The 14,399-nt window shown below is 43.8% G+C and overlaps 1 protein-coding gene and 1 long non-coding RNA gene across 2 annotated transcripts; both read left to right on the forward strand.

Moving 5' to 3' along the window:
• Window positions 1-67: 67 nt before the first annotated feature.
• On the forward strand, window positions 68-1,282 carry LOC123147150 (uncharacterized). Its single transcript, XR_006473067.1, has 3 exons — window positions 68-528; window positions 681-875; window positions 1,095-1,282. It is a non-coding gene; the product is annotated as an uncharacterized lncRNA (long non-coding RNA).
• A 427-nt stretch (window positions 1,283-1,709) lies between these two features.
• LOC123147151 (disease resistance protein RPM1) lies at window positions 1,710-6,225 on the forward strand. Its single transcript, XM_044566383.1, has 4 exons — window positions 1,710-2,048; window positions 3,763-4,093; window positions 4,265-4,944; window positions 5,077-6,225. Exons 1-4 carry the CDS (start codon window positions 1,755-1,757, stop codon window positions 6,223-6,225), a joined length of 2,454 nt encoding a protein of 817 aa, XP_044422318.1. The 5' UTR covers window positions 1,710-1,754.
• Window positions 6,226-14,399: the final 8,174 nt, after the last annotated feature.

Raw genomic sequence — 14,399 nt, forward strand, 5'->3', positions numbered from 1 at the left:
ATCATTTTGTTTGATTTGCCTAGTATTTATTAACCATATATCGCCGGCCCTGAATGATGTACCTGATTCAGCATCTTCGGTTGCCCATTTTGTATCACTTTACCTGCACTGTTAACAGGTTTCCATGAGGTCAGGTTGACCTTATCAACCATGCCGGCCAGCTCCAACTGTCATGATTGATTATTGGCAGGGATGCCAAGTTGTCTATTTAGAAAAATATTCTCACCGGTGACTTGTGAGCAGATATCTATATGTTATAGGACGGCAACGTTTGATACTAAAGATTCTTCGGGCTGTCCTGCTCCCTCAAGGTTTTGTAAGAGCTATTGGGTTGGTCGGAAACACACATGAAGATTGCAAGAGCTTAGGCTAGTTCTTGTTGGCTTCAACAAGGCTAGCATTCCCCACTCACCAAGGCATCACAATGTTTTGATGATTTCAAATTGTGAAGTGCACAGATCCAAGTCTGGGCTGGTTCTTGTTGGCTTCAACAAGGCTAGTGCTGGATCTACATCGATTTCAATCTAGGTGCGTTGCCCTTATTTTGGTTTTCTTCCTAGTTCCCTTGTGAATATCCTAGCTTGCACCTGTGTATGACTATCACCCCAGCGTAGTCGATGCAAAGTAAGCAACTTTCCTTGCCCTTAACTCATGTTTTTTGTTTTATTAATGGGTAACAGGAACAAGGAGGACAGCTCAATTTGAAGATCAAACCCAGCAACTTGTCATCAGCAAGCTCGCACACTCGCAGTCAGACCCATGTCTCCATGGAAGTTCAGGATCTCCATATGACTATTATCCTATTCTAATGGATTGATATTATGACTGCACAAGGACTTAACCAATCCGATCGGATCTAAGCCATTACGAAACTGGTGCGCCATCCTTCCCTGCCTATTTGGCTATCTTAGGTTGTACTTGGAACTACCTTGCTCACTGCAAAAAAAAAAAACTTCCTTAAAGTGAACATGAAGACCCCTTTTAATTTAAATAGTTTCAGTTACAACAATAATATAATGATCTCCGAGTGACTCCTATTGAATTATAGCACTGTTTTTCTTCATTTTCTTGATTGTGATACTTATTTCTTGCAGCTTAATCAACAAATAAAGCTATTTTCTGTCCATACACCGGGAGACACTATTAGATACATGTTGAAGAAAATATGGGACTAAGTTATCCGACAATAGTAAACTCTCTGAATGTAGCCTATTCATATTAGTGGGAATCTAATCCCTCTTTGCCTCGATTCAATTTCAACATTTCATGACATATTAACCCTCTGTTGAAGCACATAATGCATGTCAGTTATTGTTTCCTGCAGTTAATAACATTTCCAGTTTGTCATAGTTAACTATAGCACAACCCGTAGTGTTTTAAATTACTCATGGACATGCCTGTCATAAGAGACATTTTCTTTGGTAATGTAAGTTAGAATTACATAGGTTAATAATATACCCAATGCTGAAAGTTCCCACACAAGCTGGGGCCTAGGGAAGAGTATTAGATAGGATAATATAATACTATGAAATAATATTTTGGAAGGATTGCTTAAAAAAGTTCAGATTAATTCATTTCCATTCTGGTTGGAGAGTTTTCAAGTTTTTTGGCAAGTGCTTGGTAGTAGCAAAATGCAATAAGTTTTTAACTAATGCATCACTTGCTTCATTTCGCAGTGGTCATTCTGATAATATTGAGGAAAATATACAACTAGTCCATCACCCAAAAGAGAGATACTAGCCATTCCCAAAGTAATGGCAGAGATTGTGATTCTTCTAGCCATTAAAAAGATCGGAATTGCCTTGGCAAAGGGAGCAACAGACCAGGCTAGTGTCCAGCTTATGAAGTATGGCACGCAACTACTTGAGCTACAGGGCAGCATGAGCCGGGTTGCTAGGAAGCTTCGCTTAATCCATGATGTTCTCTGTCAAATGGACATTCGAAACCGCAACAATCAAATATATGAGGGCTGGTTGGAGGACGTACGGAAAGTAGCACATGTAATGGAGGGCATGGTGGATGAGTACTTGTATGTAGTGTTGGGGAACGTAGTAATTTCAAAAAATTTCCTACGCACACGCAAGATCATGGTGATGCATAGCAACGAGAGGGGAGAGTGTTGTCTACGTACCCTCGTAGACCGTAAGCGGAAGCGTTATATCAACGCGGTTGATGTAGTCGAACGTCTTCACGATCCGACCGATCCAAGTACCGAAAGCACGGCACCTCCGAGTTCTGCACACGTACGGCTCGGTGATGTCCTCGCCTTCTCGATCTAGCAAGAGGGGCGAAGTAGTAGATGAGTTCCGGCAGCACGACGGCATGGTGACAGTGTTGGTGAAGAACAATCTCCGCAGGGCTTCGCCTAAGCACTACGAAAACTATGACGGAGGATAAACTAGAGGGAACGGGGTTGCCGGCACACGGCTTGGTGTTTCTTGATGTCTCTTTGGTGCTAGCCCTGCCCCTCTATTTATATGTTGAGCCCTGGGGTCGAAACTTGGAGTAAAAGCCTCCACAAAGTCGGTTTCACCCGAAAGGCAAGAGTCCTTCTCGGACTCCAGGGCCAGATGCCAGGGTTCCTGGCGTCTGGACCCAGACGCCAGGGACCCTGGCGTCTGGCCCCTGGACTCTGCAAAACTTCCTTTTGCGCTTTCCAAAAACCTTGTGGGCTTTCCCCTTTGGCCCAAATAAAGTGTTCTCGTATCCAAACATTTCGGGAAACATCCGGAACCCCTTCCGGTGATTTCCGGAACCCTTCCGGTGACCAAACACTATTATCCATATATCAAACTTTGTCTCCGGACCATTCCGGAGTTCCTCGTCATGTCCGTGATCTCATCCCGGACTCCGAACAACATTCGGTCACCAACATACATAACTCACATAGTACTATATCGTCAACGAACGTTAAGCGTGCGGACCCTACGGGTTCGAGAACTATGTAGACATGACCGAGACACCTCTCTGGTCAATAACCAATAGCGGGACCTGGATGCCCATATTGGCTCCTACATATTCTACGAAGATCTTTATCGGTCAGACCGCATAACAACATACGTTGTTCCCTTTGTCATCGGTATGTTACTTGCCCGAGATTCGATCGTCGGTATCCAATACCTAGTTCAATCTCGTTACCGGCAAGTCTCTTTACTCGTTCCGTAATACATCATCTTGCAACTAACTCATTAGTTGTAATGCTTGCAAGGCTTATGTGATGTGCATTACCGAGAGGGCCCGGAGATACCTCTCCGACAATCGGAGTGACAAATCCTAATCTCGAAATACGCCAACCCAACATGTACCTTTGGAGACACCTGTAGAGCACCTTTATAATCACCCAGTTACGTTGTGACGTTTGGTAGCACACAAAGTGTTCCTCCGGCAAACGGGAGTTGCATAATCTCATAGTCACAGGAACATGTATAAGTCATGAATAAAGCAATAGCAACATACTAAACGATCGGGTGCTAAGCTAATGGAATGGGTCATGTCAATCAGATCATTCACCTAATGATGTGATCCCGTTAATCAAATAACAACTCTTTGTCTATGGTTAGGAAACATAACCATCTTTGATTAACGAGCTAGTCAAGTAGAGGCATACTAGTGACACTCTGTTTGTCTATGTATTCACACATGTATTATGTTTCCAGTTAATACAATTATAGCATGAATAATAAACATTTATCATGAAATAAGGAAATAAATAATAGCTTTATTATTGCCTCTAGGGCATATTTCCTTCATGTAGTTGGTCAGGAACATGATATAGGTTGTTCCTTTTTCCCGAAGAAAGTGTTTCAAAAGCCAATATCTCTGCTTTCTTTGAACCGGATAGCTTTCAAGGTGAAGGAAATTGAGAAAGACCTTTCACACCTGTCAGAGGCAAAAATCCGTTTGGTTCCCATGATAAACATCAGGGATACTAGCAACTTGAATTACATTGTCAAGAGATCCCACGATCTGGCTAACATTTCACGCTCCCTTTATGAAGAAGATCTAGTGGGAATTGATAAAAATAGAGAAAAGCTCGAGCAGTGGTTGGCAAGTGATGATATGGAATGCTCTGTGATAGCTTTTCTTGGAATGGGAGGACTTGGTAAGACAGCTTTAGCTGCTAATGTCTATAGGACACAGAGAGTAAAATTCCAATGCCATGCCTGGGTTGCGATCTCTCAAACTTATTCTAGAGAAGACGTATTGAGGAATATAGTCAAAGAACTTTCAATAAACGAAGCCAATGTTCTATCAAACACTCTGACTATGGATATCACAAGTCTTGAAGAAACACTGAGGAAATTTCTAGAGAAAAATAAGTATTTGATCATATTGGATGATGTGTGGACTACAGAAGCATTTGATGACTTATCTAGGATGCTTATTCATAATGATAAGGGCAGTAGACTGATAATCACAACAAGGGAAGGCCATGTTGCTGCACTTGCCTCTAGGGGACATATCTTAGCACTAGAAGTTTTAGCAGAAGACAAGGCATGGGATCTATTTTGTAAGAAATCATTTCCAGGAGAAGCAAATCATGATTGTCCTACAAAATTGAAGTCTTTGTCCAAAGAAATAGTTATCAAGTGCAAAGGCTTGCCCCTTGTTGTCGTGTTAGTTGGTGGCCTTTTGCGTGTGCATGAGAAAACTGTGGAGGAATGGAGAAGAATAAATGTCCAGTTGAGTTGGGAGATAATTAATAATTTGAGGCTTGACCATGTAAGGAATGTTTTGCATCTGAGCTTCATCTACCTCCCAACACACTTGAAAAGTTGTTTCATGTACTGCAGTTTATTTCCAGAAGACTATTTCTTTAAACGGAAACAAATTATACGGTTATGGATAGCCGAGGGGTTCATTGAGGAGAGGGGTGAAAGCACATTAGAAGAAGTGGCAGAGGGCTATCTAAAAGAGTTGATTGATAGAAACATGCTACAACTTGTTGAGAGGAACTCATTTGGTAGGATAAAAGAATTCAGGATGCATGATATATTGCGTGAATTGGCTATTGATTTGTGCCAGAAGAACTGTTTTGGTGTTACATATGAGGTTAAATGTGGGGGCTCTCTTCAGGTTGTTGGACGCCGATTGGTACTTCCATACATAAAATATGATATTCAACAGTCATTTTCTAGTTTGCACCAACTTCGAACTATCATTACATTGGGCAATAGCAAGTCATCATTCACTCTACTACCACTGCTATGCATGGAGTCAAGATATATGACGGTGCTAGAATTAAGTGGTCTACCCATTGAGAAGATTCCAGATGTTATTGGAGATCTTTTTAATCTCCACCATTTGGGTTTGCGTAATTCAAAGGTGAAGATGCTCCCAAAGTCTATTGAGAAGCTTTCAAATTTGTTGACACTGGACCTTTGTAAATCTGACATACATGAATTGCCTAGTGGGATTGTGAAACTGAAGAAGCTCAGGCACTTATTTGTTGAGAAAATAAATGATCCGGATTGGAGAAACATTAATCATCTCAGTGGCATGTGTATACCCAATGGAGTCGGGAATCTGACAAACCTGCAGACACTACAAGCATTGGAAGCACAAGATGAGTCACTTAGACATTTAGGGGAGCTGAGACAACTAAGAAGCTTGAGGTTATTGAATGTGAAGGGAATCTACTGTGGACGCATCTGTGAATCTCTAGTTCATATGCGGCATTTGTCCTTGCTATCGGTGAATGCAAGTGATGAGAATGAGGTTCTCCTATTGAATGTTTTCCTGCCAAGCCTGCAAAAGCTAAGATTGAGAGGACGGCTAGCGCAAGGGGCGTTAGATGAGTCTCCTATCTTCCAAGTTGTTGGAGGCCAGAACTTGTATGAGTTAGTTCTATCTTTTTCACAGCTGAGAGAAGACCCCTTGCCATCCCTTTCTTGGTTGTCAAACTTGACGCGCCTACATTTCACTAGAGCATACACAGGAGAGCATTTGAAATTTCTCACGGGGTGGTTTCCCAAGCTAAAGGTTCTCTCTCTAACAGACCTGCCTAATTTGAAATATCTAGAGATACAGGAAGGTGCCATGGGGTGTCTGGAAAATTTGTTTTTAATCAAGCTCACTAGCATGACCGAGGTCCCACTTGGCATTGAGTTCCTCATGCCTCTTGAGTATCTAGGCTTCCACGAAATCACCGGCGAGTTCCTGACATTGCTGCGCCATTGTTCTGCAATTCGAGGGACGCGGTTGAGGTATTCACTCCGAGATTGACCTACTGCTGCTCTGGAAACATGTGGGTACGTAACTTGCCACTAAACAACCAACTAGTACCCCTACTTGTTTTCTCCTTCAACTAGTTTTTAGATGTTTGATGTGATATGATGTTGGTTTATGTAGGTGTCACTGGCCAGAAGGAAGATGCTTCGCAATGCTGTTCATTACGGCAGATCAAGGAAAATGAAGGATTTGATTCCAGTAGTAGTATATGTTCCGGATGCAGAGTATCTACTACACACGTCCGCGTTTCCTCTGCTTCTTCGAGCTGTACTATTGCATGTCTGCTCTGAGTTCCACCTCCGCCGTTACTGCCCGCATTTACCACTGATACTAATGCTTATGTAGTTGATTGTCAAGTCTGGTAATGTTGCCTATTGGTTAATTGTGGATGTGGCTTTTTGTAGAAATGCGAGTTGTGCTTCCTGTTCAGACTAATTTCCAATTATGTACTATTTGTGTCCTTGGTTTGTGATTCGTACTTATCAGGTGTTCATTTTCATTGTGATGTGGTTACAGACTTTAGGTGTTGTAACTTTCTAGTTTTAGGGATTCTTGAAATGGTACCAGACTACCAGTGCATATGTGCCTGCCTGTTGTGCTTCCCATTCAGACTATTTTTCTGATTTGTTTCAATTATGTACTGCTATTTGTGTGCTTGGTTTGCGATTCATAATGATCAGGTCTTTGTTTTTTGTTGGGATATGGTAACTGCCTTCAGGTGTTGTAACTTACTAGTTTACGGGATCCTTCAAATGGTATCAGCACATATGTGAGTGCCTATTGTTTCCTAGCAAGCCCATGTGGCTCTGATGTTATTCTTCAGGACTTCTTCAGGTTGAACTCACTAAAACATTTAGCATGCACTTGAATACACATATGCTTCACTTAGTTTGAAACAAGTCGACTGATGATTACCTCTAAATTATCAGTCCACCAACCTGATTAGTTGAGCCTGTTTGTCAACCATTATGACTGACATGTGGAGAGCAATGCAATTTGCAGCTATATGTATTGAACATCATATTAGTTTTCTTCTAAAAGCTATAGGAAAGTAGTCCTATTCTTTTGTTCAGTTTTGAACACAAGTGATGATAGCCTATTATTCCAGGGTAGAACATTAGTTTTATTCTACTTCTGTTCAGTTTTGAAAATAACTTGTGATGGCAGGCATACTCTACTTGTTACTGTAATTTCTTTAGTCTCGCACGCTTTGCTGTGAGTTGTAGAACAACTTTTGGCCTCTTGCCGCTTAGTGGGGGTTAGCGAAATCTTGAATTGTTATATTTTTTCCAAATGAACATGAGCTTGTTCAGTTCTGCATAGAACTTGTGATGCACTGAATCTTCATATTTCGCTGTGTTCTCCCCCGCCTTTGCACTACTACTAGCCCTTGGCATTCCTTTTCAGAGTCACTAGTACTAGCCATTGTGATTCCTTTTGATTGGTCTGTGTACATTGTGGCTTAAATGGTCACAAACGCATCACTACAAGTGTTGCTGATGGTACAGGTCCTACAGGATAGTTAATTGTTTTAATTTATCAAGGTTCAGTCAGGGTCTCTTGTCTTTGAAATCTTTTACTTTTGCACGAACCATGCTACTTTTTTCATATGCAAACGCATGCTTTTGCAGCTGTGGGTCCGTCATTTGCAAACTAGTAAATAACTAGAAATGATGATGCCAAAATATTAGATCTAGGAATCACCTTCCTCCTCCCGATCTCCTACTCCTCCTGACTTCCTCCTCCTTCTCCTCCAGACCTCCTCCTCCTCCCGTTCTCCTCCACCCGCGCTTACCCCTCGCGTCACTCCCCATGGCGATGCTAGGGGCCCAGCCCTGGCACCGCCAAAAAATCGCCGACCTAGGAGCTCCCTACCGCCGATGCGCCGACGTTGGCTATGGTGGCGCACTGGTGCGGCTAGTGCGGTGCCAGCGGGGAGGCAGCGATCGTCGCCCACATGGCCTGTAGAGAGCTCACGCGTGCTTCTCTGGCCAATGGTTGGAGGTGGTGTTCCATGGATTTGATTCCCCCTGAATCCATCGTCGGTCTGACTCGTCGCCGGCCGACGATGCGTAGAGGGGTCAACGAGGGATGCTGGAGTTCCCCGTCGGCGTTTCGGCCTCCACGGCACGGCTCCGTGTGGATTTAGCAAGTTGCTGGTTCTGAGTGGCGCAACTGCTGCTGAAAAGCGTGCCGATTTCGGTCATGGCAGACGATGGCGATGTCTTAGGCGCCATTCCATATCGAAGACATTGTTGTTAATCATTGTCGCCTTGTTCGTTTGCTCCTAGGAAAACTCTAGATCCAAGTCTCCTGAGTCAGATGATAACAGCTTCGGTGTCGTTCTCCCTCCTGGGGCATCATTTTGGAGTAGGTGCTGGCCGGAGAGGCCAATAGATGGAGTGGTGTTGCATTTACAACATCGACAATGGTGGGTCTCGGCGACGGGCGTGTGTTGATGGACGTACGCATGATGGTGGAGCTATCTGGTGTCATGGTGGCATAGACGGCAGTACGTACCAAACGCATAGATCCGAGGGCCTGGAGCGTGCCATGGTGCCATCTACGCAGGGCACGGCCGGACATGCTCGAGGTGCGCCCCGCCTAGCGCAACTGAACCAGCCCACAGGGGTCCGAAGAGGCTGACAGGCAGGTCCGGCTGGCCCGTCGGGCATGACTTAAACCGTCTAATGATGGTGCCCCATTGCGTGCCTGCGGTCCACGTCCACCCATCATGGACTGCCAAGGTGGATCGCATGGGTGCGCGCTGTCAGGGTAGATCGGAAAGCAGCATGACACGTGACCTGGAAATGCTGGCGTGGATGGCACTCTCGCCTGTGAAGCCCCCCAAGAGGCAGGTACTCCAGCATCCTTTATAGGATTATAACAAGTTTGATTGTGCACAGCGACATGCTGATCATGGAATTGTTGTAGAAAGCACAGTAAGGCTTCGGTCAGCTATGCCGGGGTCCCATGGCCATGAACGCAACGGGTCATGTAGCATTGCCAAATGATATGCCTTACATTGGATTGATGAAGCAATAGTTGATCCTACCGTTGCTTAAACCCAACTAAATGTGATATAGATTCAAAGAAGAGAGAGAGAGAGAGAGAGAGAGAGAGAGAGAGAGAGGAGAGAGAGAGAGAGAGCTGGCTACTGGAGACTGGATCAATGAAGGAACACACACTGGCATTAACATTCTCAAAAGTTACTTTGTATGCAACATGTTATAGGGTTTGATGTACGTATAATACAAACCAGACGATAGGGAAGAAGTTTTTTCATGTACCTTTTTGCCAGATCCTTGATCTTTTGTGAAGAGTCGATACTCCTCTTTGTGAAAAAACATTTTATGGATATCTCGATAATTGATCAGGGTAACCCGGAGAAAGCATCCTCAGTTGTCACGTGTGTACCACGTGGGAGAGGATAAACATGACACGTCCAGATACAACAATTACTGTATCACGTCCGGTGATTGCTAAAATATCTCCATTCATCTTTGTCAGAGTTTGGAAATGATTTATCTCCCTCGGTATGGAGTTTGTGTTACCATTATCCACAAGGCATAATTCTTCTTCCATCAGTTTGTGTTAGTTGGAAGTTTCTCACGTTTACATGAGAAAACCATGGAAGAATGGAAAAGAATAAATGACTAATTGAGTTGGAAATTAATTAATAATTCAAGTCTCAGTGACAAGAATGTTTTGCATCTAAGTTTCGTATATCTTCCAACACAGTTGAAAAGTTGTTTCTTGTGTTGTAGCTTATTTCCAGAAGAGTATAGTTTCAAAAGGAAACAACTTGTACTGTTATGGATAGCCGAGGGCTTCGTCGTGGAGAGGGCGGAAGCAAATTAGGAGAAGTCAACTGGCTGAAGGAGTTGATTGACATAAACATGCTACAACTTGTTGAGAGAAACACATTTGGTAGGATGAGGAGATTCAAAACACATGATACATTATGTGAATTGGCGGTGTACTTGTGCCAGAAGAACTATTTTGGTGTTACTTGTGACGGTAGATGTGGGGGGTCTCTTGAGATGGATGGACGACGCTTGGTACTCCACAAACTAAAGATAGATAATCATCAGCACTTTGTGGCATACGCCATCTTTGTATGGTAATTACACTGGACAATAGCATGCTATTGAGGGTCGAGGCCCTTCTTATGCAACACCTCCTCCAGGAAATCCCATCTAACCCGGTCCTATGCCTTCTCAAAGTCGATATTCAGAGTGAACACTTCCTCTGCGAGGCACATAAAAATCACGCGGATCAAGAATTCGGTGCAACAGAGGCTACCAAACAAGCTAAAGCTGCATTGCGTGGGCCTGACTGGATAATTCGGTTTGCGTGCATCCGCACAAACTAGGCACGCGGATAGATTTTAGAAGAGAAGCACAGAACATGGTAGGATGCAGCCTGTTGGTCCTGTCTACTCTAGGTAGGAGGTACACGCATCGGCATGCAACAGCTAGCTCACCCTGAAAACCCTCGTGGACACGCCGTATACCTAGCTAGACGATGCGACCCGCCGAGTAGTTTCCGGCGAGGTGCGCTCCAAGCTACCAGAGACTGGATCAACGACGGAACAAACACACACACACATGCAGGGGAATCGATCCAACGTGCAGCCGTATGGTAGCTAGTACAGGTACAGCACGGTATTGGAAGTAATACACAAATAAGTCAGGCAATGGTTTCCTCTCGTAGCACCAGCTGCCTCATCCTCCTTGTGTTGGTCGTCTTCATGGCTTCCTTCGTTGATCCGCTGCAGGCAGCCAAAACCACGGCCCACTGGGTTAACCCTGTTGCCAAGATGGCTTACACCGTCGTTGCTCGCGCTTCTTCTTCCTCTGCCGGGGGCGGCGGCGGCGGTGGCGGGCGGCGGCTCCTAAAGTTCTCCGCATTTGGAAGCTAAGCGTTAGCATAGATAGCTATGCCCAGCGACTAATCCTACTTCTCTTCAGCTCGATGGTAACCAGCCTGCCTGCGTGTGCCCTTTCGTCCATTTGTAATTTCTTTATGTGTTGCTTACTACTACTACGTACCTGTGATTTTTTCTTGTAATCTTTATTCGCGTTTCACATACCCGTTCACAATTTGTGCTTGTAATTTTTACTATTTGTGTGATTTGAATTGCCGTGTTTAATAAATTATTATCATAACAGCGTTACACCATTTTCTATTGTTTTTCCTTTTCGTATAAGAGAGAGGAGTAAATTGCAAATCTACCACTTTTGGTGCTACCGGTCCAAAAAAAAAAACCCAGCACAATACTAAATTACTAAAACCTAACAAAAAGCTATCACTTTTGGAGTAATCCGTCTGAAACCGGTACCACTTTCTGTTGAGGACCTTTTTAACCGATTTAAACCTGACTATTATGACAGACCTGACCCACCACAAGGTCAAATCCGTCCCGTCGACTGTTACTGCTCTGGACATCTGTGCGTGTTGTTTTCCTCTCTGGATCGTCCCCCTTTGTTTGCTTGGGCATGTGCGCACATACACTTGGATCATCATGATAATGTTGCATACCTTAGCCACTACAGTATACAAAATACATACATGTCCTTAATTTTGGGACAGAGTGGAAGAGGAATTCAACATATAAAACTCTTACCGAAAAATCGGTGAACTTTTTCTAATTCGTGAGATTTTTTCAAACATGCGAACAGGTTTTCTATTTCACAAATTTTGAAATGCTAAAAGAGCCGTTCTGGTTTTTTCTCACTGTGCCAACTCTGAGCTGGGGCTGGAAGCGCGAGTGAGCTGGGGCTGGGCTGGGCTGGGAAGCGAGTGAGCGAGCCGGGGATAGGTGGATTGGCCCATTTGCGCGTGCATGTGAGCGCCAGCTGCGGTTGCTAGCGCCACAAGCACCGATTAGGAGCTCCCGCCCCCGACCCCCTCGGACCGTCCGTACAGCTAATGGACCGTCTTGCCCTGCCCAGCGTGGCCGAGCCCCATCCTTGCTCGCTGCGGGCTGCCGACCTCCGGCCCGGCCACCACCACGACGTAAGCCAGCCAACCTTGATTTATCCTTGCAAACCATGAGCTCAAACTTAACTACCAAACTCGAACGAGAATTTGCAATTAGTAAATCTGAACAGATTTTTGTAAGCTTGATCTATTCCTAAACGGACCACATGCAGGTCTTAAACCGAACTCCTGCTTGACGCATGACATGCAAGCCGTATACTACTAGTACACCTGATTTACCTAATATGACCTGAAAGCCTGGCCTTCCTCAAGGAGATGTGGCTACAGGTGTTGGTATCTATATTTCTCTTCCCTCGGAGCAGGGAGAAATTAATATTCAAATTCAGGCCTCCGCTTCCTCTATATCCACTCCTTTGCAGGCTGAATCTATTGCTCTTGTTTCTGCTGCTAATATAACTTCTTAGCTCAATATTATGCATGCCACTTTTCTAACTGACTGTCTTACTCTTGCTAAATATGCTCCTTTAGCCAACATCTTGGATCCCTCTATTCCTTGAAATATCAGAAAAGATCTTGCCAATTTTTTCAAACATTCTGCAGCTCTTAATCCTAAAGTGTTTCATATTGCTAGAGAAGTTAATGGAGTTGCCCATAACCATGCTCACCAGGTTTTCAGAGCGAATAGGGATACTCAGATTTGTTGCTTTGCTCGTAATCACTCTTCTAATTCTTGCAATGTTGTATCCCTTCTTTCTAATTTTCAAATTCCTGCTATTAAGATTCACACAGTGCAGTGTTACTAGCTCTTTGTTTCTCGGTTGTCTATTTCTTCTCTGTTCAAGATACTCTGCTTCATTTGTTTGTGTAGTATTTCAGTTGCAGGGATGGACTTCTTCAGGTGCATGGAGACTTGCTGGTGAATCTGCAGGCTAAGCCAACGATTTTGGAGCTCGGCATGACTACTATCTCTATGTTTTGAGTTCTCTATCTTCTTCAGAACTTGATGCAAGCTATTGGAGCCCAATTTCACTCTGAAGCTGTTGGTCCGGCTGCTCTTGGTGTTGTTTCCATGGTGTATCTATGCTCTTTGAGTAGCAGAAGGGCAGTTCATGTCATCTTCTTCTTTAGGCTGCCTTATCATGTTTAGTCATGTGGTTCATCAGAAGGGATTATGCTCCCTTGATGTCTTCTCCGACTTCTATTCCGCTCTTCTTTCTCAGATTCTGTAGTCTATTTTTCTCTTTCTTGTAAGCAGTTAATCATGATGTACACTGAATTTGAGCTGAATATATTGGCACTTGTTGGTGCCTTTCTCTGTTAAAAAAAAAACTAATCTGACTGAATCCTAGAAGAACTAGTACTCTTTGCAAACCATGACATGGACTGCTACTAGTACACGTGTGCACGCATGAACATGTAATAACCATAACTCATGTAACCAAAGCTCACATGTAACGAAACTCAAGATTACCGCTAACAGAACTCGCATATCAGTGCCTGTCTTCTCTTCCCCTGCCTCATTTGTCACCACTTCCACACCCATGAAAACACGATGCCAGTGTCTGTCCTCTCTTCCCCTGCCTCCGGTAAGGCCTCCAAATCCAGCGTCATATCCCAGTACGTCATTGGACAGGCCATGCAAAATATTTTCCGCTTCGCTGGCAAAGGCTTGCAAAAACAATTATTTTTTGCGGAAATTGCGAAAGCAAATTTGGAACGCTGCAAATGTTGATTATCGACATCACATTCTTTTGCGCACACCTCTCTTGTGCTGATTTAATCACAAAGGATGAAGGGCAACGTAAGAGAACTCAGCCTTTTTGCACCATCCAAGATCAGCTACTTGTCAACTTAATTGCAGGCCTGTTCAACATTTCAGATAGGAATCTAGCATAGCAAAAGATTTCAATAGTAGTTTGTGAGGGACGCGTACTGATAGTAATCGTAGGGTATTTTATATTGTACTGAAGTTAGTATAGTAGATGGTACCTGAGTACCTGACCCGTCTCTTGTCCTGGCCGGCCGTGGTTCTGGTGCTAGAAAAAATCATGCACATGATTCGCTGCTGTCCTTAGTTTTCATGAGTGTTCTTTAGTCATGAGTGCCTGAGTCAAGACGTTTCGTGAAAATATTTGTTGCTACATTTTGTTGGTCACTGAAAATGACATGCGACAATGACATTTATCGATTTTTAAAAGTGGAGTTAGGAAGATAATAGAGAC

The sequence above is a fragment of the Triticum aestivum genome, chromosome 7A, assembly GCF_018294505.1.
Source record: "Triticum aestivum cultivar Chinese Spring chromosome 7A, IWGSC CS RefSeq v2.1, whole genome shotgun sequence".
Classification (NCBI taxonomy): Eukaryota; Viridiplantae; Streptophyta; class Magnoliopsida; order Poales; family Poaceae; genus Triticum; species Triticum aestivum.